This window comes from Eptesicus fuscus, chromosome 10 (assembly GCF_027574615.1).
Source record: "Eptesicus fuscus isolate TK198812 chromosome 10, DD_ASM_mEF_20220401, whole genome shotgun sequence".
NCBI lineage: Eukaryota > Metazoa > Chordata > Mammalia > Chiroptera > Vespertilionidae > Eptesicus > Eptesicus fuscus.
In genome coordinates, this window is record NC_072482.1 from 93,143,791 (window position 1) to 93,168,158 (window position 24,368).

Here is a 24,368-nt window from a genome sequence, read left to right on the forward strand (position 1 = left end):
GGGCTTGATCCCCAGTAAGGGGGCGTGCAGGGGGCGGCCGATCTATGATTCTCTCTCTCATCATGTTTCTATCTCTTTCTCTCCCTCTCCCTGCCTCTCTGAAATCAATAAAGATATATTTAAGAAAAAAAAAAGATTAGAAATCACCTAAGTGCCGTCCATGGTAGAGTGGTTGGACAAACTGGAACACTCACACAAAGGCGTATGTAGACCTACATAAAAGTGAAGGGGGTGTTATAAACTGATAGGAAATATTTCCTAGGACATGCTGTGCTGGTAAGTGAAAAAAGCAAAGCCCAAAGATAGCTAAGATATGCTATCTTTATGGAAGGAAGAAGATAATATAAGAGAATATACAGGTATCTTCTCATTTATACAAAAAATATATAGAGGGAAGGTAACCCCAAAACTAAGGAGAATGGTTATTTGTAGAGGGCAGGTGGAAAGAAGGAGAAATGGGAACAGCAGATAGCAGGGATGAGGGGTAAATAACTCCTGCATACATCTCTTTGTAGAATGCTGACTTTTAGGCCCATCGAAGTATTTCACATATCCCCAAAATATCAAAACAAAGCCAGTTCGAATGTAGAGGGAACTCAGAATGGAATACAAGTCCTAATATGTGGCTCCGTGTTTTTACAAGGATATAGGTTAATAATTCTGAAATTACTTGGTATGTATATTAAAATTTAACAAATAAACTGATTTTGATAATGAGAACTGGGATTTTTACCATTGGAGAAAGGAGTTCTAAACAAGGAAAAAGACAAGGCTAAAATGTATTCTTTTTTGGGGGGTTTGAAATTAGAGCAATTTGAATAAGCTCATGGTTTCATACACACAATACACAATTAAATACTGAATTTCAGAGGTGTGTATGTGCAAGTTAGTGTGCATACAGCGATTTCCTGTCTGTTCACTGAGAGGGTCTAGAAGCAATAACACCCCAGAAAAATGAGCAGACCTAGTGCCCAGGTCTTAGTCTCTGAAAGCATTCTCCGTACAGAGAACCATGCCTCTCCCCTTCCCCTCCTCCTAGGGAAAGGGGCTGATTCCAGGGTTGGGCAGGGAAGATAGAAAATGAGCCTGGAGCAGCTAGTGACTCCATGAAGTAAAGATTCGAAGGAGCATCCAGTGGCCAGAGCGGGAACAATTTGAGCAACAAAGTAATGTCAATATTGGATTTGAATCCATAGAATAAAATAAATATCCATGAGTTTATTAGTTTTCTGTTCCTGTGACATTACCACGAATTTATCCTCTTAAAACAGTACCCATTTATTCTCCCATAGTTTCCTTGGCCAGGAGTTTAGGCACAACTTAGCTGGGCCCTCGCTCAGGGTCTCAGGAGGCTGCAGTGTTGGATGGTCCGTGTACCACCTGAGGCTCAGCGAGGGAGGAGCTGCCTCCAGTCTCTCAGATTATTGGAGGAATTCACGTCCTGTGCTTTGAGGCCCTCGGGTTCTGCAGGCTGCCTGTCCTTGCCATGTGGCTGAGTTCACTTGATGGAAGCCTGCTCTTCAAGGCCATCCGGAGCCCGCCAGCTCAGCACAGGCCTAGGTCCTCCTGTGAAGTCAGGCCTACCCGGATCCTCTCCCTTTGACTATTTCACAGTCATCTGATTCAGGGCTTTACCCCTGCAGAATCCCGTTAGCTGCCATGCTACGTTTTGGGGGTAGTATTTTATCACTTTTGGTATTTCTTTGCTTACCAGCAGAAGCCAAGTCACAGGCTCTGCCCTCTGTCAGGAGTGTGGCGCCCTGGCAGTCGTTCTGTAGTGTGCCTGCCACAGTGAGTTCGTATGGATGGAAGCAGTCTAGTAAACACACACACAGACACACAGATGGGGAAGAGGAGAGTTCTTCTCGCAGCAGACGCCTGATGGGGAAGGAAAAAGGGAAGGAAAGGGTCCTCACTGGCAAACACCGCGGTGATGAATGTGCAGACAAGACTCCAAAGGATGCAAAAGTTAGTGGGTGCAAGTTTGAGGGGACACAGGGTTTGCATCGCCCCTGAGATACTTACCATCTGCAAAGGGCAAAATAGTGACTTTACATCCGAGGAACTTGGTAGGCACCACCTTTACCAAGTAATCAAGGTAAACATCACCAGAAATGACACATGAGGATGTCTTGAACCCCTGGACAGAATGAAGTGAGGATGTGAGGATGAGAATAACTGATCAGTGCTCTTCAAAAATGTCAAGGTCATGAAAGGAAAGACTGGTCTTCAATGACCTTAGGAGACTAAAAAATAACTAAGTGCACTGTGAGATCCTGGAGAGGAAAAAAAGTAAGTGGGAAATTGGTGAAATTCAAATAGGTCTTCAGTTAATGATATCGCACCATGTTAAGTTCCTCGTGGTAATTATTTGATGGTTATATACGATGAGAACACTAGGGGAGTTAAGGGATATAAGAGAACTCTTTGTCCTAGTTTTATAACTTCTCTCTAAGTCTAAAACGAATTAAAAACAAAAGTTTTTTTAATAAAAATTCATAGCATAGACTTGTGTTGAGAGTCAAAAGTAAAATGTGAAAGTCAGCAAAAAGTACAAATTCAGGTGACTTATTGGTGTTTCATTCTTAGTTTGAGCAAAATCTTGCACACTATTGTATATGCGTGGTCATTGGAGAATGGGAAAAACTATTTTTATTAAAAAACCATAGGCCCTAGCCGGTTGGCTCAGTGGATAGAATGAAGGGTACTGGGTTTGATTTCAATCAATGGCACATACCTCGGTTGCGGACTGGATCCTCAGCCCTGGTCAGGGTGTGTAGGAGGCAACCAGTCAATGTGTCTCTCTCACATTGGTGTTTCTCTCTCTCTGCCTCTCCCCTTCCCTTCCACTCTCTCTGAAAATCAATGCAAAAAAATGTCAGGTGAGGATTAGCAAAAAATAAAATAAAAAGTCATAGTATGGCCTGGCTGGTGTGGCTCAGTGGTTGAGTGTCAACCTATAAACCAGGAGGTCACCTTTCAATTCCCAGTTGGGGCGCATGCCAAGTCACAGGTTCTGCCCTCAGTCAAGAGTGTGGGGTGTGCAGGAGGCAGCCAATCAATGATTCTCATCATTGATATTTCTGTCTCTCACCCTCTCCTTCCTTCTTTGAAAACAATAAAAAATATATTTTTAAAAAATCATAGTATGGACCTCTACTGAGAATCAAAAGTAAATGGTCATTGGAGAATAAATAGCTAAGTGTAAAGTGGTGACATTTACTCCACCTCACAGCCTGGGTTTCCAGTTGTAATTGTTTCCCATTGTGCTTCACATCCTTATAGACACAGACGAGGGGAGGCATGGACTTTCTCTAAAACTGTTTTAATGTGAAAGCCTACTTATAAGTGAGTTTGTTCACTGTGCATGGCAGTATTCTCTTTTAAAATAACTACCCAACTTCTCTTTTACTTATGCCAAAAATCTGTCATAAAAACCCGTGGTTCTGAAGGTGTTCACTGAATTCGGTTGGTGCGAAGGGTTTGGAATTGTCTTCTTCACGTGGGAATTGGACACATGTACTTCTCAGAGGGCTCTGACTCGGCATCTGCTCTGCCTGGCCTATGCCTGGGCTTACGGAGAATGAGTCCTTTCCTAGTAACTATGACAGACACTGTGATGGAAAGATGGGGTAAAAGCAAATGGGGGATTTAAAACCCTTGGGGTTTACCATGAAAAATTCTTGTCTGTTTCTTTAAAGGATGGATTTAGTACATAAATTATCTCATGGCTTTAAACAGCTATGTCTTAGCACCAGCCTACCAATAGCACTGCGTGGGTGTGGCAGGATTTTATGAATTCATGAGCTGGGTTTCACACAGCCCTTTTTCTTTTTAGTTGAATTGCCTGTAAGAGCAGTGCCCTGGGCGTGCATGTAGGTGGTGGTGTCCTCTACTGACGCAGAACTGCCGGTTGTTTTCACTGTCCTGAGGCTGTGCAGCCAGCCGTGCAGAAACAGTCCTTGTGATGTGAGCCCTGTGTCCTCGGGGAGCCCGTCCCCGGTGACGGTTTTGAAGTCAGGATTTGGCTGCAGAGTGCTTTAAGTTTCTTAAATGGACTTTGGGTTGGGGCCTTAGGGTATTTCATAGGAAGGACGTGACCCACAGCAACTGCTGTGTACCTGTAGCCAAGTTGGTGACAGTGTTTACCCTTGAAGTTGTTTCGTCCAGAATGTGAAGTGTTTACATTGAGTAGTTGGTAGTGATGCTAATTGACTACACCTGTCTGAGAGTCAGCGGCTGGCCCCGGTCTGTGCTGCTTGTCTGGTCTTTCATCCTAGTTGTGGCTCTGAGTTAGGAGGAGCGCCTCCTGGTGGTGTCCCAGCAGCGTTTCTCGGTGACTGAAAATTCAGGTCTTGGTTTTCACTTTATCTATAGAGGACGAGAGTGGCAGCTGACCCCAGGAAGGCTCAGAAATGCATTCATAAGTTTTACATTCTTTTCTAAAAGTGAGACGCCTAAATCCCAAAAACAATATGAGGATTTTTATGGTTATATGTTAACAACTATTTCTAGCCTGTCTGTATGGAAAATCATTTCCCCGCCGCTCTGGCTGTCACAGATGCGACCGTTTCTAGAGCTAGTAAAAAGCGACGTCCTCAGACCCGGAACTCGCTCTTGCTGGTCTGGACTCGCTGCCCGGCCAAGCGGATGCCGTGGTGCCGACACGGAAGTTTGTCGTTCAGGCTCTGCTCCTGTCATTGGTGGTGATCACAGTATGTTCATTTCCTTCTCGGCTCAACTGTGGTTCTTTCCAGCTCTGTCCAAAGGGGAGGAGGCGGCCTGTGGTGTCAGAGCCGCTACCTGTTTGATCTGATAGGCTCACGTCTCCATACCAGGGAGATAGATATGTGTATTTCTGTCTTTCCAATGTATTTTAGCAAAGGGAGGGCCTAGAAGATAAAATAGCATGCCTTGAGGTCTGTGCTAAGTTGACCTGCCTTTTTCATTCTATATTTTTATTTTAGAAATACATCTCAACCTCTGAGCCAGAAAGTGAGTTGAGATCGTCAAGTACCTGTGATGATTCTTAAATTTGAAAACCTGTCTCTGCCTTCACATGATTCATTGTCTCCTTAATTAATAAATAAGAAGCATCTTTTCCTTTGATTCAGATTAAGGGCATTAAATAACCAAGATTTGTTATGCTAATGGAGGGATTAAAGGAGTAAAAGGCATTCCTCTGTCTGGGAGCTTACCTTATAGTTTGAGAAGACAAACGGAACACACGTTAGGTACATGGAAACCAAATAGATGTGTTTGCTTTATTAGCAATAAAGATCAAGAGAGATGCAGATGGTATTTCCTTCTTTTGTGATAACACACTGTATTTTGTAGTCCTATTATTATGTTTTTTAATGGAGATCTCCTAAGTTTATGTTAAATCTCTGATTAATTACAAAGGGTTTTTAGACATCGGTTACTATTACAACATTGAATAAATATTAACAATGAGAAACGGGGGGCCACTATCACGCCTGCCCACTTAGAGACCAGATTAAACTCAGGAGGATGCGTTCAGTTCACCAGTCTTGGATTTTGTGAAATGCAATGAAGAAGTGTGTGCCAGGAGATTTCAGCTACTCAGTGATTTGTCTCTGAGTTTGGGAACTCATCCAGTAAAAATTGAACTTTTCTGGAGGTCATTTACTAAATATGTTTATGCATCTTTCCTCTTCGTTTTACACACACACTAAAAAAGGGTGAAATATTATGCTTTTTGAGCTCTTTTTCTATGTGGGGGGTCGTGCCTTTTGTGGTAATAAAGATTAAGTAAGTATGTAACTGTGCCTTGGTATCGCACAATTGCAGCATTAATGCAAAGGATTCCTCATCCCTCTTCCCCTCCTGTTTTTCAGGCAGCCAGATGCCCCCCCAGCCTCCTGGGAGCCAGTCAGAATCGAGTTCCCATCCTGCCCTGAGCCAGTCACCAATGCCACAGGAAAGAGGTGAGTCTTCCGTTTATGTTGGCATACTTCTCATTTTGAGTATGTGGGGCTTCTATAAATTTGCTTACCCATTCATATCCTTGTAAATTTTAAATGATATTGTTTCCTCATCAGATGAACGAAACAAGTAAGAACCTTACATGTAACAACAAATATGGGGGGAAAGGATGCTTTCCTGCAAATTGGGTGAAACTTTACCAAAGTACTGTTCACGATTCAAAGCATGTATATGTCTGCATAGCAGCCTGAAGCAGTTTATACGTAACTCTAGTCCGATATTTGACTTAGCTGTGTAAAAATGACCATTAACAATTCAATTTGGATAGGGTTCTAATGAGTAAAATGTTAGTGAGGGTGTTTACCTGATTTGATCAGTATTTGTTCCATGACGTTTAATACTAAAAATGTAATCACACAGTAAGACCTTGTGTTATAAAATTACCGGATCATCTTGAAAGATCAGCGAGTCCGACACCTCCGTGTACAGATGAAGGAAGTGGGGCCTTAGAGGTTCTGCCCTATGACTTCCTCTTTCTCAGAGGCTGGTTGGGGCCAGAGCCGGAGGAGAGGACTTCCCTGCAGCCCTGGAGCATTCCAGTTGTCTTACATGCAAACTCTTTGGCCGTTTGCATGTTCTGATGTTGACCTCCAGCTGTCACTGCCTCTGGCCTTCATTTGTTGACATCTATGCCTTTTCTTCCCTCCGGTAGCCAAGTGACTTTTTTTTTTATAAATATATATATTTTATTGTTTGTTTTTTTTACAGAGAGGAAGGGAGAGGGATAGAGAGTTAGAAACATCGATGAGAGAGAGAAACATCGATCAGCTGCCTCCTGCACACCTCCTACTGGGGATGTGCCCGCAACCAAGGTACATGCCCTTGACCAGAATCGAACCCGGGACCCTTCAGTCCGCAGGCCGACGCTCTATCCACTGAGCCAAACCGGTTAGGGCCCAAGTGACTTTTGTTGGTGGTGATGCAGTGATACTAATCCATGTTAGTGGAGAGGGGTTCACAAGCCTGCTGCACCATCAGGTGCTGGCTTCCCCCTCCCCCCACAGGAGGTGCCACCCTCCTGCAGTCCCCTCCCCCTCATACTTGCCCACAAGACAAGTCGGTAGCTTTAAAGGTTCCTGACCCCTAATGTTTATAATTATTTCTATATGAGTTATATATGATTTGCTACTGGTTAGAATTATAAGGTTCAGTTATTTTACATGTTAAAAATTCAGTAGCATGTCGCTTAGAAAGTAATGCCAGTGAAAAGATGACTTAGCCTTATCTACACATCATTTGTGTTGAAATGACTGTTTAGTAGGAATACAATGAAATTTTGATTTTCTAATACCTTTACATATTTAACATTTTTATTATCATTTAATGTATAGTTAATACTTTCCTTTACTTACCAAGTTACTACAGTATGTTTTCATGATGGACTCGTTGATGGATCGTTTCCAAACTTTAGGGTGCATAAGGATTGCCTGGAGAGCACGTCGAAATAGGTTGCTAGGCCACGCCTCAGATGCCTGTTTCTGTGGGTCTGAGGCGGGACACTTAACATCTGCATTTCTGACGAGTCCAGGTTTTGCCGATGCTGCCGATCCGAGGACCCTACTTTGAGAACCACGGCTTCCTAACGACACTATAATGAGTTTCCTAAGTGTGCGATGTGTGCATTTGTTGCTCTGAACTTCCCACTGTGGCCTCCTGTAAATCATTATTGTAGCTCAGCCTCTCTGTGTGCTGGTGTGTGTGACTTCCTTGTGGCGCTGGCCGTGCAGGAGACATGACAGAAGTTCACAGGAAGCGCTGGAAGGCCAAGCGAGGGGATCCTCCCCAAGCTCCTTTCCTGGGCCGTGGGCTGCAGCTGCTTTGTGCTCCTGGGTCGGGGACGGAGAGAAAAGGACTAGAGAAATTATCGCACTGAAGTTGCTCAGGCCAGACCCGAGCCGAGACGAAGATATTTGTTATTTCGCTTAATCCTTACTGAAACATCATTCCCGCTGGGAGAATCCTCCTTCCTTTGCAAACATTAAAGGATAAGAGGTATCTTATTTGAAAGCACTACAATTCTAACCTTTATCTCTACCGACTAAAAAGGGAAACCCCTCCCAGGTCCTCCAACAACGTCTTCCCCAACCTCTTCCAAATGACATGTGTTTAAGAAATTTGAAAATGTACAAAACCAAATGTCGAGGACAAAACAACAATGAGGAACCATAGTTAAATTAAGCTGTTAACTCGAATATATTAGCAAGGCAAAATCTAGAATTTTCCTCTGATGTCACTGTATGGAAACTGCTGGGTGGATATGTCTGCTACTGTTTTCCCTCTGATTCTCTTTATTTTTGTGTAGGATGGTTTTGGTAATGATAATCCTATATAACAAAAGCCTAATATGCTAAGTGTCCGGTCGTCCGGTCAACCAATCAAAGCGTAATATGCTAATGATATGCTAAGGCCTCTCAACTGCTCACTGTGATATGCACTGACCACCGGGGGCATACGCTTCGATTGGTAGGTTAGCTTGCTGCTGGGGTCCGGCCAATTGGGACTGAGCAAGACGGGCCTAGAGCCCTCCCGCGGTCCCTCCCCACTGGCCAACCTCCCACGTCCCTCCCCAGCCCCGATTGTGCACCAGTGGGGTCCCTCAGCCTGGCCTGTGCCCTCTCACAATCCGGGACCCCTTGGAGGACATTGGAGAGCCATTTTTGGCCTGATCCCACATGCCAGGCCGAGGGACCCCACTGGTGCATGGTAGCTAGAATGACCATTTCCTTCAATTAGCAAATATCCTATACTAGGGGCCCCATGCATGAAGATGCGTGCATGGGGGGTGGGTCCCTCAGCCCGACCTGCATCCTCTCCAATCTGGGAGCCCTCAGGGAAGCGCTCTCCAATCCAGGAGTTTCTGTCTGTCTTTGCAATCATATGAGCAAATTGTCTGAGACCCCAACCCAGTTTGGTTTGTTGCTCACAGAATAATAGAGGCTTTTATTTTTTTTCTTTGCTTCATTGGTAGAGATTTCCTGGAAGTTTTAGGATATCTTCCCTTTAATTTTTCCTAGACACTCTGATTTTACTTATGTCTCTCACCTTTGCTTTCCCTCCATCCCCCACCGCAACAGTAACTTGCCCCAGGCTCACTTTGCTCTAGTGTCTAGGAGATCTGTCTGCCACCAGAACTACCACTCCCAGAATTCCTGGTGCTCCTCATGCTCTGGGTTTTCCCTTCCTGTTCTCTGTCCTATGGCCTCCCACTCTGCCAAGTCCTCCAAACCGCCAGCTCTCCCTCTGTGCTCTCTGTCTGGCACCTGTGTATGCAAATTAACCCACCATCTTTGTCAGATTAATTTGCATACTCACTCCTGCTTGGCTAGTGAGCGTAGCAGAGGTACGGTCAATTTACATGTTTCTCTTTTATTATATAAGATAATAAAAGTATAGTATGCAAATTGTCCCCTCGACAGGGAGTTCGTCCAGGGCGAGGCCAGCCGGGAGAAGGGAGTACCCAGCCGGCAGCTGCTAGGGACCCTACCAGTGCATGAATTTCGTGCACTGGGCCTCTAGTAAATTTTATAATTTGCTAAATCTGACTTTATTTTCATGAACATGTTCACCAAACTTTCTCTGGAAGACTGTGTTGGAGACATTATGTGCCTCTTGCTGGTTGGACAGCCCCCACTGAAGGGGAAAACTTCACATTTCAGAATGACTGTTGAATGATGCTCTCCCATGTAGGAGTTAAATTTCCTTAAAACTGGGTAGTAAGCTATACATCCAAAACTAATGCAGAACGCTATTGAATGTAGGCTGTAATTAGGGGGGTTGGTCGGGAGGGGGGGGGGCTGCCAAACAGGATTATAGCATTTCCATATGTATTTTTAAAAAATAATTTTTTTTTCACAGTGGAAAAAATACTGGGCAGCAAGAATTTTTTTAAATGGCTTTGTTATTTGTTAAAATCCAGGAAGAAATGTTAGCTCCTAATGACATTTGATCAGATGTTTTAATGGTAAATGGCAGTCATTTTAATGCTTTGATACAATAATAAAAACATTTTTCTTGCTTGTTTTTACCATCATGTGTACCAGCAGTATGTATAGTACAAAGTAGATGTAGGAAAACACTTGCTAGACAATTCCCCATTCATTCATACCTTTACAATTATATATGATGCTCACCACCCCCACTTAGGAAAATGATGACAGAAGCAGCGAGGGAAAAGTATATTGGTGAGTAGTTAGCATCTTACGTAAAAAATGTATCCTTCTCAGAAACCGTAAGAACATACCTTCTGTATTGCTGAGTGCTAAAACAACCAAATTAAACAGGTCCTTTTATACTCATCTTGTTTTAATAATAAGATTAAGAGTAAGATTCCACATTTATACACATTTTTTAATGGCAAAGAATCTAGAAACTCACTTGTCCAGAGACACCTGCTCAGAGCAGGAGATGCTGCCTGTGTTGGGGGGTGCCGTTTCCTGGTTCTCCCCAACGTCCTCCTGGGGGACAGCAGTGCTGACATAGGACCCCGGAGCCTAGGTCCCTCCAGGTCCCAGGTGCTGAATGCCAGCTCTGCTGTTATTTCTTCTTGTCTTTATCCCCAGTCAGGAAGGACATTTATTTAAAACTGTGTTCCCTGTGAGGAGAGGTTCGCACACCTGAGTCAGTCCTAAGATCTGAACCACACCGGCCACTGCTGGCCATACCCCAGAGGCAGTGCGTGCAGAGCAGTGCGCTGGCCATACCCCGGAGCAGGGGCTCATGGCCGCCAGGCCCCCACCCCTACCCTGTCTCCAGTTCAGTGTCCTCTCCTGGCGGTTCTGGACATCAGCCACAAATCCGTTCCCCACCTTATATAGAGGTGAAAATAACTGAGTTTCCATAGTTCTCCATTTCCACCTGTGAACATGTTTGTGCAAGTAATGTGGATGTGGCCGTCATGGGTTCCACAGAGAAGGGAAGCACTTGAGGTATTTATTGGCCTCTGATTCTTCTGTAACGTTGTCTTCTCTGTACTGTCATCTACTTCTCAACATAAGCTTGATTTCATTCTCTCCTGTTTGAACTTTATATAGTGTTGGAACTGCTTCCTAACTTAACAGAGAAAATTAGCTCAAATTTTTTTGGGAGAAAAAAGGGCAAGACTTCAGTTTAGAATTCTCTAACACATTTACCATAGTTTCTATTTTAAACCAAATTGTCTCTAGACCTCACAGAATGACAAAGACTTGCTATTTAAAGCACCTCACCAAAAAAATAAAAATAAAATAAACTAGTATAATTTACACTACCTAAGCACTGCATAACTCTAATGCACTGAAATAAATGTTACCAAAAAAATTGTAGCTAACAAGTTTAGCTTAGTTTTGTCCTTATTTCTTAATCTTTAACATATATTTCTTAAAAATTGAAAAGACCAATAGGAAACGGCTTGTGACTGTTATTCTGTTTTCCAAGAGGGCTCGAAGGGAATGTGGAACAGTCATCGGAGTAGATAAATAAGAATTATTATTATTAACATCAAAATGATCCCATTTTTAACCCCTGCAAAATGCTAAGCTTAATGAAACCAATAAATGCCCTTCTAGTTTATTGGATTAGCAATTAGGTGAAACCGTTTCAAGAAGGCTTATTTATTTGGACAGATGTGGAGAGGTCAGAATTAATTTTTTTAAAACCTTTTAATTGAATTCCCTTTTAATTTTCTCAGTGGCACCTAGTTAAATATGCATGCTAATGCTGGTTTTCCGAAGGTCTGAACTAGACCTGGGCTCTCAAAACCAACACGGGTTATTTAACCCTTTTCATCTGGGCGCCAGCAGGGACTTCCCTGTAATCCCATAGTGTGTGAATAATTAGAAGGTAGTAATGAGGATTTAATTAGTCCTCGAGATATGTGGGAAGCAGAGCCACTAAGAACTTTCCCTTCTGGACACGATTGCAAACAGAAGGGCGGCGGCTGCTGCAGGGCCGTGATGAGCTAGGAACGTTTCTGTGGCCGGAGGCAGTTCTCGGGCATCATTCTGAGACCGTGGATACGTACAGAAGGGATCTGGGTGAAATCTTCCGGAATTATTGGAGAGCACCTCCCCCGGCCTCCATTCTCGTCCACCGACACGACAGCCTCTCTCCGCTGTGAAACACGTTGCTGCGCCTGCGTGAGGACTGGCTTGTCCTGTGTGGGTGGCGTCAACACCGACAGGCGTGACCCCGTGTTTACTCTGCTGCTGCAGGACGAGGACAACATAAGCACGTGTGGCCGTTCCATACGTCTCAAGTGTTTGAACCAGACTTAGTCCTTGGCAGCTGTATGTCAGAGAAGGACGACATTCTCATGTTTGGAATGTGACCTTCACAGTGATATGTATCAGTGGCTCCATTTTTATAAATACACAGAGACATTATCCGGGGGAGATGTATAGCAGATGGGGTGGGGTCAGGCACTTAGATGTTGTCTTTTAACTTTTTTCAATTACAGTTTACATTCAGTATTACTTTGTATTAGTTTCAGGTGTACAGCATGGTGGTTAAACAATCATATACTTTACAGAGTGATCCCCTAGGTATTTTCAGTACTCACCTGGCACCACACATAGTTAATACGATATTAGTGACTCCTAGAGGCCCGATGCACGAAATTCGTGCAAAAGTAGGCCTTCGCAGCCACAGTGGCTGCCTTGATCCCACAGCTACAGTCCCAGCTTCGTCCGGAAGGATGTCCGGTCTAATTAGCATATTATGCTTTTATTATTATACATATCTGCTATGCTGTACTTTACATCCCGGTGAATATGTTACGACGACCGATTTGTACTTCTTAATCCCTTCACCTTTTCACCAGCCCCCAGCCCCTTTCCCTATGGCCCCCGGGCTGTTCCCTGAGTCTGAGTCTGCTTTAGATGTTTCTGTGTGCCACTGTGAGAGTATGACGTGTCAAACTTACATGTGTTATGTAGATTGATCAACTAGAATATGTCTTCATGATTATATTTTTTCTTCTATTAATCCCAAATGTTAACTGCCTTGGGATAATTTTATCCCTACTCTTCAGTGCTGTATTTTAGTGTGTTTTTTTCAAAGTCTGAATAGAATTCCTCGTCAGATTTCTAGGCATTCTGTTTGCTTAGGGCAAATCTTTCTGTTACTTTTTAATGCCAAGGGCAAAGCAAAGCATTCTCTGAAAATAAATGCAGGGTCTTACTGTAGATGAGACCGCGCTCTGCAGGGCCAGGCGAGCCTTGTGTGCCTGCGCATCCCGGGGTCCGCAGAAGAGCCTGTGGGTGATACGTGTTCAACAAGGCTGCGCTGGACAGGGAACCAGGCCAGCCTTCACGCCATTCGGAAGTTTCAGATCTTTTTAGAGCCTAGAACAGCCAGAGTCAGCTACTCATTCTTCAGTGAAGAAGTCTTACCATATTAATAAGACTTCTTTCGATTTTACCATCGTAGGTCATTTGCTGCTGTGGGTACAGTGTTTGTCTGTAAAAATTTTGATTCTACACCAGACTCCAGGTCCCGCTTCTGCCTCACATTCTCCCCCCACATACTCCTCAGCCCAGGAGCCGTGTAGGTCTGCGCTGGGGTCCTCACGCCTGGAGCCTGGCGCTAAATGAACAGGCCGCCTCCAAGCACCCCGGCCGCCCCCAAAGGAACCATGTTCTTCATAACCCAGGAATAGTGAGACGCAAATAAGTAAAACTTTTCAATGTTTTGAATGCACCTAGCTCAGGTTTCATAGTGGTTTTTATACCAAAAGTTGGTTTTGAACTTTTAGAAATTATTGTTGAATATCTTAATTGACCTGACTCCTGATTAAGTTAGTAGAGAAACGAAGGAGACCACCAAGATAACTGTCGGGTCACAATTAGGATTTAAGGTTGCTTTCTGTTTTTACGTCTGCAGGAACTATTTTGTTTCTCTTGCTGTTGGGTTGGAGCTGTTTTGTTTCTCTCTGTTGGGTTCGCTCTGTTTTAAGTGTGACGTGAGTCAGCAGGTGCTGGCGTATCTCACAGGCAGCCTGGTTGTTAGGAGATGTTCTCCATCCGCCTTCCTAATTACCCCGGACATAGAGGTGCTCTCGTGTACCTCGTGAGCGCACTACGTAAAATGCTGCTGCCTTTTAGCACGAGGGCATCGTCAAAGAGAAGAGACTCACTTTCCTGTGTACTGCGTGTAAGGATAGCAGCTCGGTGTGTTACGGCATTAATGAATCTGCCCCCACCCCCAGATGCAATTAATTTAGCCTCTGCTCTTAATTGAGGATCCCTTTTTTAATAATCCATGACAGATGAAAATGAACTCAAATGGGAGGTTATATACAAGAGAGAATATCTAGAAAGCTGTTTCTAATTTCTTCAGCCAGAACTCTGAGCTGGATTGTGGACCAAGCCAAACGTAGTCAGTAATGAGAGAAATGACAGCGTAGGGCTTAATTTCCTATTAAGTCTGCTATCAAGAGATATGGTCACAAAAAAACTGGGAAAACAAGTAGCACATACAATAAAAGTAGGTTTATATTCATTGAGGATTTTACAAGCACAGTTTTGTTAATTTTGTCATAAGCAGTATTTTTTGATTTGCCAATTTAAGCTTGTTTTTACTAGTTAGCACTCACCTGTATTGGGCTTATGCTTCGGTGAGAGTTTGAGAACACGCGGATCTCAGGTAATTCCGCGTGCGCTTGATACTGCACTCTCTGTGCCTCTGGGTCTGGGTCTGGGTCTGGGAGCGGCCATTGTCTGCCAGTGCCCAAACCCGAAAGCTGAAGGCATCCCCCAGTCATCACGGTCTGCGGGCGCTGCCCCTGCCGTGCTTTGCACACATCTCCTTCCCTGGCGTCCCTGTCACAGCCCTGGCCGGGCCACCGCGGTGCCCTCACCGACCCCCAGGACCCTGCCTGTTCCAGCTCCGTTCCCTTCCTGCCCACTCTCCGTGCATCCACGTGTCTTTCCAGAAGACTGACTAGATTGTGTCCTTGCCTCTGGGGGGGCCTTGGGGAGCTTCTCTTTGCCGTCCGAGAAAGGGTCGCCGCGAGCCGGTCAGGAGGCCTTTCTCGGCCCGCCCAGCCGCCCTCTCTGGTCCTCCGTGTCATGCGCCACTGGCTCATGCCTCCCGCCTCGCTGGACCCTTCGAGGACCTTTATGTAAACTCTTCTCTCCCACCCTCTGCCACCCACTCCTCAGCCCTAGCCCTACCCCGACATGGGTCCCCTGCCTGTGTTCACTCATCCCGAATGTTCTCAAGAGCCTGGCACGTGCTACGTGCTTGAGTCTGCGTTTGCTGAGGGAACAAATGAATGAGGCCTCACCGGTCACGCCCGGCGCTGCCCTGTGGGCCGGGACCCCACCCTGCAGTCTGGTGCTGTCGGGGCCCAAGGATGGATGAAGAGGTGAGCTCTCCCCACAGGCGCTCTGTGAGGCTCGCTGCTTCAGCTCCAGCCCCTCAGAGAGCACATGCTTTTCCTCATTTTCATCTTCAGGGAGTTTGGAACCAAAAAATCTGGGTTTAGACACAGGCTTTACCACTACCTAGTTTGTGACCCTGACAATTAATTAAATCTCTGCTTCCTCAGATAAACTGAGGACCAGAGTGTCCCGTGGATTTGTCGCATGGGTCAATGCAGTCCTGTGTCTGAGAGTTACAAACTGCCCAGCACTGAGCAAATATTAGCAGTAAGCATTAGCACCAGGTCCGAGTGACTGGTGAAATGTGGGCGGGAAGCCTTACAAAGGCTCATAGACATCCATACGTCAGCCTGCACTCCGCACTGCAGTGGACGCTGGCAGCTAAAGCTCAGAAGATGGCGTAAGGAAGGCCAGGGGTTTGCCCACCTGCCATCTGGGTAATCAGTCTGCTCTCCCCTGACTCATTTTCCCGGTGATGGATGGGGTCAGCGGCTGAGAGGTTTTGTAGGGTCAGTGGGCAGACCTTAGATACTGTCTTCTGTGCCTCTGACGAGGGCCCGGGTGGCAGGGAAGGAGGGGGCCGTGTGCCAGCTCACCTGAGGGCACAGCGGGAGAACACGGGGCCTGGGTCCCAGCCTTGAGCGCGCCATTAGTTTCTCTCCTCCACCAGCTCGTGTCGTGAGGAGAGGCAGGCAGCAGAGGCCCTGGAGATGTTCAGATGTAGCAAGAATAGCCTTCCAAATCCTTTCTCTCTGCCAACGGGAAGCTGACACCTACGAGGCAAGAAACCACGTCGGTCTGTAGTCGGAGCCCTCTGTTCAGGTGGCACCGCGCGGCCACACTTCACACGTGCGGGAAAGCACCTTTAGGGACCGGCTTGAAGAAGCAAGGCAGTTACTCTGGGAGTGAGTTCTTAACAGACGCCAGCGTGGACGCAGATGGTCCAAGTGCCAGCAGGAAAGCGTGCCTTGCTTTTGGTGGCTTGTGGGGCCGTGGGTGCTTTGCTGTGTCCGACAGGGCAGGACCGTCTGCCCGCTGCCCGCACCTCGGATGAGGAAACCACACGCGGGGGTGGGTGGTCCTGTGCTCGCTCGCTCCCCTGCCTTAGCCACAGCCGGGCACACTCGCTCTTCCTTTGCTCTCTGCTCCTTCTGGGGTAGGTGAACTATGCTTTGGGCTGCACTGTTTTTCCAGCAGGAGTTGATGTTGGTATGTACCCTGACCGGAATCAAACCTGGTTCATAGGTCGACGCTCAACCACTGAGCACACCAGCCGGGCTTTCTGGAGACTTTCTGGAGTTTTTGAGACTTTCTGGAGCATTTGCCTGAAGTCACACCTCTAATTGGATCCATATGTTTATCTGCATGTCTTCTTCCTGCTGGGTCCTGAACTAGTTTGCAAGCCAGGCTGGGACCCAGGCCTCTGTTCCCGCGGGCGCTGTCAGAGGCGTGAGGCTCCGAGGAGCCAGGGTGGTTATGTCACCCTGTCCTGGTCGGGGCTGTCTGGGAAGGGTGCATCTAACTGAAAATATAGAACGAGATTTCCAGAAGCTCTTGTGAGAGGTGTCATTGCAAAAGCATGCAGAGCAAAAATTAGCTTTCCAATTTCAGTTTCTATGGACGGAGGTAGATCCCATACCCCATGTCACCTCGTCCCCAAGGTGTGGAATGTGATGCTGTGACACATTCCAGTGGAATTGGCTTTGAACACCCACCCCTTTCGGAGCCTTTCACGTCTTGATTTTCTGCGGAACGCCAGCGATAGTTCACGTGGACCAGGACGGGTATATTAAGGACGGAAATAAAGGGATGGCTTTGCCCAAGTAGAATCTCAGACTCATCTGAACAGAACGGAAGCCCGTGGTCAGTGTCCCAGAGGCGGCACCGTCAGCGCGGACAGTGTGATCAGAGTTCGTGGCTGAAGCGACGTCTCAGGCCAACGAAAGGACCTGTGTTCCCGAACCTGAAGGGAGGAACGCAGTCCTCTGGAGGGAAGGAAGCCCACACGGGCCGTGCGGATTGAAACACGTTTTCTATTAAACAGGACTCTATAGGAACCTCCTGAGAGTTTTATCGTAAGGCTTAGATAAATATTTCATGTAACGTCTTAAGATGCAATCATTTTTAGTAATTTTAGTGCTCTGATTTCTGTTTGTTTTCAGATTTGAAAAAGCAAACATTTTCTGTGCTGATTTATATCTGGAAGCTGCCAATTGAGCTCAATTTCATAAGGCTCATCTTTATAAATAAATGAAATAGGATAATAAGGAACAGCTCTCCGTACTTTTATGTCGATCTCCTTCTACAGAAGCAATGGCAAGAGATCTTTTCCTGCGATGTTTGCCACGCAGGCCTCGGAGAAGGCCCTGGCCCAGCTGACCCGATTGGCGCCGCCTTGGCTCCAGACATCGCCTGCCCCTCCGGCTGCCTCAGTGGCCTCTCTGGCAGCTCTGCTCTAGGTTCCCCTCCGGACGAGGCCGAACCTGCCCCTCTCGGCCCCGTCCAGCGCACTGGAGCCTTCGCCCCACGCCCGGGAACTCCCACCACCCCAACTCCGGGTTCTCAGAGCTGTTTCTCAAACAGCCCTTGGTCAGTTTGCTGGTCTGATGTTGGCTTCTTAGAGGCATGTCTTGATTTGCGGTGCACTTTGTCTAAATGTGTATTTCAGCCCGGCTGGCGTGGCTCAGTGGTTGAGCATTGACCTATGAACCAGGAGGTCACAGTCGGACTCCCGGTCAGGGCACATGCGCGGGTTGGGCAGCCTGGCGGCCTGAGCTGGCAGTGGGAGAACTCCCAGAAGGCGGATGACGTACCGGGTAGTGAGGAGGAGGAGGAGGAGGAGGAGAAAGCCTGGAAATGGGGTTGGAGTGAGACAGTGATCCCAGCCCCCAGGCCAGGGGTTTGCACTCTGTTCCCAGGGTCAGCGGGGAGCCCTGGGGGTTCTGCGCAGGGAGGACATGCTCTCGTTTCTTTCTGGGTTCCTGAGATCCTGGGCAGCTTTGTGAAGTGAGCCAAAGGAACAAAACGAGGGTGAGGCGGAGGGAGAGGCGTGCGACCACGGCCGCTGTGGGAAGGAGAGGGAGCTGGCTGGCTTGTGGACGTGGGAATGGAGCAGAGGCGATACGTGTCAGATGTGGAGGCTGGGGATGTGCGGATGGATGGATCGCACAGGAAATCAGGGAGGGAGGGGCATGGTGTCAGGGATTCCGGCGTGAGCGTGTGGGTGGGTGGTGGTGCTGTCCATGGAGACAGGGAGACCTCGGGCAGAACGATGTGCGGGGCAAGTCCTGTTCTGTTCTGGAATAGCGGATACTAGTACATGCCACCGTGTACTAGTTGTTTCCAATTCGCCCACAGCGATAGTGTGCATCGGGGACTCACAGGTCTGCTCTCTGCGTAGGAGTCGAGGTGGATGGTTGTTGCTCTAGGACCGTGGTTGGCAAACTGCGGCTCGCGAGCCACATGCGGCTCTTTGGCCCCTTGAGTGTGGCTCTTCCACAAAATACCACGGCCTGGGCAAGTCTATTTTGAAGAAGTGGCGTTAGAAGAAGTTTAAGTTTTAAAAATTTGGCTCTCCAAAGAAATTTCAATCGTTGTGCTGTTGATATTTGGTTTTGTTGACTAATGAGTTTGCCGACCACTGCCCTAGGACAGTTACACGCAGGAGGCGGCGCTGTTGGCCGGGGCGTGGGAGGGGTGGGATGTTTGAGTGACAGCGTCCCACAGGTGCGGAGGTGAGCAAAGCCCCCTCGAGGTGGTGCGTGCAGCATGTCCATCCCGGCGAGAAGGCGGGTCCCACTCTTACAGTTGCTTTCTGTGGGGACCTCCTCTGTAAGACAGGCTGAGGGAACTTGCCTTTCCTCCCTCTTCTTCTTTCTCTAGTTCAAGTTCGCCGTCCGCGGAACTCTGAGAGTTCAGTGTGGGGCCAGGGTAGCCCCCGCAGCTCTCCAAAAGCCCCCACACTGGGACTGAGATGTACCCCGATGTTACCTTCTCCACCCCCTCCACACAGTTCCATGGCCGTGTTTGTCACCTGCATTTATGTATTTCCTTTTATTTCCTACCTAGGTTTCATGGCCGGCACACAAAGAAACCCCCAGATGTCTCAGTATGGCCCTCAGCAGACAGGCCCGTCCATGTCGCCTCACCCCTCTCCTGGGGGCCAGATGCATCCTGGGATGAGCAGCTTTCAGCAGAGCAACTCGAGTGGGACGTACGGTCCACAGATGAGCCAGTATGGACCACAAGGTAAGAGAGAAAAGGAGGGGAGGAGAGAAGTTTCCAGATGCCTGGCAGTGGGTGCAGCAGTTTTGTTCATATATTAGTTCTTCAAGGTCTGAGGACTGTAAACATCTTTTAAGGCCCTTATGTGTTACCTGACAGATGTGTGAGGTTCATGCGAACCCCCAGCCCTTGAGTTGCCCATAATGATGGGAATAATAATTACAGAAACTCTTCATTAAGCGTCCGTGCATCAGACACTGTGGTCAGTGCTTTCACACGTGTTACTAATGAAGGCGTAAACTCTTATTTCTGTAATACAGTTCTAAATGCTTGTTGGGAAAAAGACACAAGCCTTGTCCTCAAAAGCGTCTTATTGAAAACTCGGGTTTCGTTATGTTGAATTCTGGTCTGCCCCCTCCTCCTCTGCGTAATTATCCTCACGATAACATGCTCTCGGTTCAGCAGGGTGTCGTCCCGTTAAATCTCCTCCTGTTTGTCTCCAAAGCACTAGACCAGGTAAACAGTTCTAATTTCCCAACCGTCACCGGTCTTGCTTTCAGAAGACGGGAGAAAGCCTGAAATGGACACGTCTTTCAAAGGGGAAACTGAGGCAAGAGTAGAAAAATAAGTGGCATTACGCCCCACATTGCACTGTGCATTCTCTGCCTTCCTGGCAGCGGATGTGTTTGTCATGCAGAATCCTTTCATCGGGTTTAAAACCTGATATATATGTGCGTTTCCCCCGAAGTCACTTTTGACAAGGCATTTGAATTTAGCACCTTCTTTACATTTTGTTTATTTGAATTAGACATTAAAGGACAATCTAGAGAGAACGCGGTAATCTGGCACCATTCCCAGGGTTTCCTCACTTCTGACAATGCCAGGACCAGGAGTAGGCCCAGTGAGGAGGATGGGTTCCCACTGGGGCCCTGGGGTAAACTGCTTCCCTCCACACGCGGTCGGTGTGCTGTGGGGGAGCTTCTCATCTCCCAGAGGCCGTGGCGGGGCTGCGGGGCCGCGGGGCCCGGGCGCCTCCACAGCCTCACCTGCTTCCTCGGGCGGCTTTCCTGGCTGGTGGCTACCCTTGCGGTTTGAATGAAGATGGTTGTCTTGTTTTGAAAGCTCTCCTTCCGAAGGAACGTACGCGCCGCAGTGCCTCCGGTGAGCGCTTGGTTCTGTGACGAGCCAACTGCTGCTGGCAGGAAGACTGGATTAGCAGCCCCACACCGCGCCCTTCACGGCCCTTCCTGCCTGTCCGCGTCGTGAACGGCCTCCACGTGTGAGCTGCAGGCTCCCTGGGAATTCCATCCAGTCGACAGGACCGTGAGCTGCCCCGCGGCGGCGGCCGGTCACCGCGGAGTTCCCGGGCTGTCGTGCAAAGAGGAAACGGAAGGCTGGAAAGCAGGTCCTGAGTGTGAGAGGCACGGACGTGGGGGCTTTGGCTCAGAATGTAACCGAGCCCAGGTCAGAGCCGCGGTCTCGGCCGGCGCAGCAGCTGCGGCCTGGCCCCCCGGGAAGCTCGGCTTCCTGCGGCCTTCAGGGCCGGCCTCTGCTCCTGGCTCAGCCGCGGCCTCCTTCCGCTGCTCTCCCAGAGGAAGGGGTGACTGACAGTCTTGTGAACGACCAAGAAAGCACTTACCCTATAAGGGAGGAGAGTTTCCGTAGAAAAGGGATTTCTTTGGGGAGTAAAGCCCTCGGTTTTCTGGAATCGTTGAACACTAGGGTTCTTAGTTAAGAGCGCTGAGCCCGTGAGGGGCTCTTCCAAGCTGCCGTGTCCCGGGACAGCTGCTCACTGGGAACTGTGCTATTCTTGGGGAAAAGGGGATTATGTTCCCTTGGAAGTTGCTTCTGATCCTAACGTTCAGTGAGTCTGAATTTCACGTCACTCCGGAGCAGCTGACACGGATGCAGCCCAGTGGACCCGCCGCGAGGCTATAGGGCTAAGAGGCTGCTGTCCCGAGGTTTTCCTAAGGCATACGTACTGAGTTCAGGTCGTACTGGTATTAGAAACCGTTTAAAGTAAGGATATGTCCTAGCTGGTTTGGCTCAGTGGATAGAGCGTCAGCCTGCGGACTGAAGGATCCTGGGTTCGATTCCAGTCCAGGGCACATGCCAGTGTTGCAGGCTCAATCCCCAGGGGGGGACATGCAGGAGGCAGCCGATCAATGATTCTCTCTCAAGATTGATGTTTCTCTTTCCCTATCGCTTTCTCTCTAAAATGGATAAAAATGTATTTAAAAACAAAAATAAAGTAAGGATGGTATTTCCACACGCAGCACTCTCTAACTTGGAAAGAAAGTGTCCTGCTTTCTTTCTTTTCTTTGTCTGTGCTCTCCGTGTGTACCTTTCCAGGCCACCTCTCCAGCACGTTCCACTGTGAGGGTGGTCCCTCCTGGTTCCGTCACTGGTTCCAGGGCCGATGCTTAAACCCAGGGTCCTGGTGCTGCTCCATCAGGACCGCTCGCCTTCCCTCCCCACGTCCTCTCCCAGCAAACACCAGCTCGGGAAATGACGCTCGTAGCGCGTGTCGTTCCGTCGGTACTGTTCTTGCCTGGGCATTTCTCTCTCGTTGATCCTTTTAAACAGGGTCCCAAACAGGGTGGTTTTTTTCTTCCTTTTAACTGCTCAGATTATTAGTGAGACTTCCAGCTTGCATCTCTGTGGTGTGCGTTCTAGGTCTCTGGGAAGAGTCACTGCGCAGTGACCCCAGAGGTCGTCGGTGTCACCTTCTGCTTCTGTTCCAGCTCGATGGCTTTCCTCCGGTTTAGTTCAGTTTTTAAGAGATCTCGGGGGAAAACACTTCAGTCTCTTTTTGCTAATTATTTCATTGTCAGGAGCCCCTTCTCCCATTTGTTATTAATGATAACCAACCTGTGTCCAGTGCTGCCATGGCCTGGGTCCTGTTCTAAGCGTCCTTCATATAGTAACTCCTCCAGCCCTCACATGCTGTTATTGCTCCACTTGACAGATGAAGAAACCGAGGCAACAACAGGTAAACAACTTCACCAGGATGCGCAGTGGTCATGTCCACACGCAAATTCAGGCAAGCTCGCCGTTGTCTTAATGAACGGGAAGCCCATGACGTTATCTCCATTTTGCAAATGAGCAGGTTAAATCACTTACCCACAGCTGACACGTGGCAGAGCCGGCCTCAGAGCGACGAAGACTAGGCCAGTGGTCGGCAAACCGCGGCTCGCGAGCCACATGCGACCGATACCCCCACTTCTTCTAACGCACTTCTTCAAAATAGACTCGCCCGGGCCGAAAACCGACTTCTGTGCATGGGCCACGAAGTTTCAATCGCACTGTACGTGCACGCCCGCACGTGGTATTTTGTGGAAGAGCCACACTCAAGGGGCCAAAGAGCTGCATGTGGCTCGCGAGCCGCGGTTTGCCGACCACTGGACTAGGCCACTCACCCAGTCACGGGTGGGTCATTTCCCACGCCGTGGCGGTGCCCTCCTCACTGCTCACGCAGTCAGTGAGCCACGAGGGAAACAGAAGGCAAATGACTTGCCTTCAAGGAGCATGGACGCCGTTTTGGAAAAAGATCAACAATACTAGAGACTAAGAAAAAATTCCTATGACGTTAAGAGGAGACATTTTTAGAAATGTCTGTGAATACTGTAAAACCTAAGTTATTAAATATACAAATGGGATGATCTAAATGTGTCAAAATGTTTGCCATATATTTAATGAACTAGGAAACCTTCAAGTAAGCACATTTAATAACTACCCTTAGAGTGCTCGCAAGGTAAGAGGGCCACAGGGACTTGCTTTAATAAGTAGAAAGGAATTATGTAGTTGACATGCTAATCGTTAACAAATGAACTTGTACGGGAGGCAGAGAGCCGAAATGGGTTTCGCGAGGACGGTCGCACTTGTTTGTGCCACACTGCCCGCCCACACGCGTACTTGTCACTGAGGGTACAGCAGGCAGGTCTCGGAGCTTCGCTGTGAGAGGTATTGCCTCGGGCAGCTAGCAGACCCCCAGGTGTCGCTCATTTGTCCCTAGTGTCTGGGCGCCACATACACAGGTTTACACGACGCAGCCCTGATTTTATGCCTTAATTTGTATAATGTGTTTTAGGAAGCACAGAACGTACAGGTAGGTGAGTTTGATGAGCCTTGTATTTCTAAATTACATTGTGAAAGATGTTTTCCAGACAGGTTAAAGTTTTCTTCTCTAAAACAAATGAGGTGCTGTCTGAACTTGTCCTGTCCTCGGTAGAATATATTTCTCATAAATTCAGCAAAGGCAAACTTTAAATGATACCTCATTGAAATGAATGCAGTTCCAAAAGAGTGAATTTCACATTAATAATTGTATGCTGTTCCGGTTCAAGAGGAACAATCTGTAAATGTTACTAGTCACCGGCTCCCCTGTTGTCACCATGGCCCGATCTCAGTCCCGAGCTGGTCAGTCAGAACCTCGGCCTTATCACTGAATTACCTAAATCCAGCCTCACCTGCAGCGTGCCGCCTGCCACCTGGCTCAGCCCAGGAGCTGCAGGTGCGCGAGCTTGTGTCCCAAAGCAGCTGAGGCCACTCCCTCTTCCACTTGCTCCTTTCTCTCTTGAAATGGGTTGTAATGCACTGGATGTGTTTACGGCTTTCTTTTCCCTAAGCCCTACTTTATGGTTACATTGACAGTGCTAGGCAAAAGTATTCATTCCATATTCTGACCTGCTTTGTTGTTAAAGAAATATTCTGAATCTACACTAATAAAAGAGAAATATGTAAATTGACCATACTTCCACAACGCCCACCAGCCAATCA

At 47.7% G+C, this 24,368-nt stretch overlaps 1 protein-coding gene across 1 annotated transcript in view; it reads left to right on the forward strand.

Moving 5' to 3' along the window:
- Positions 1-24,368, forward strand: part of ARID1B (AT-rich interaction domain 1B) — a 357,127-nt gene that overhangs the window by 274,597 nt on the left and 58,162 nt on the right. Inside the window, exons 6-7 of the mRNA XM_054722446.1 lie at positions 5,859-5,948; positions 19,434-19,613. Of these exons, the coding sequence (XP_054578421.1) occupies positions 5,859-5,948; positions 19,434-19,613 (270 nt within the window). The remainder of the gene's footprint in view (positions 1-5,858; positions 5,949-19,433; positions 19,614-24,368) is intronic.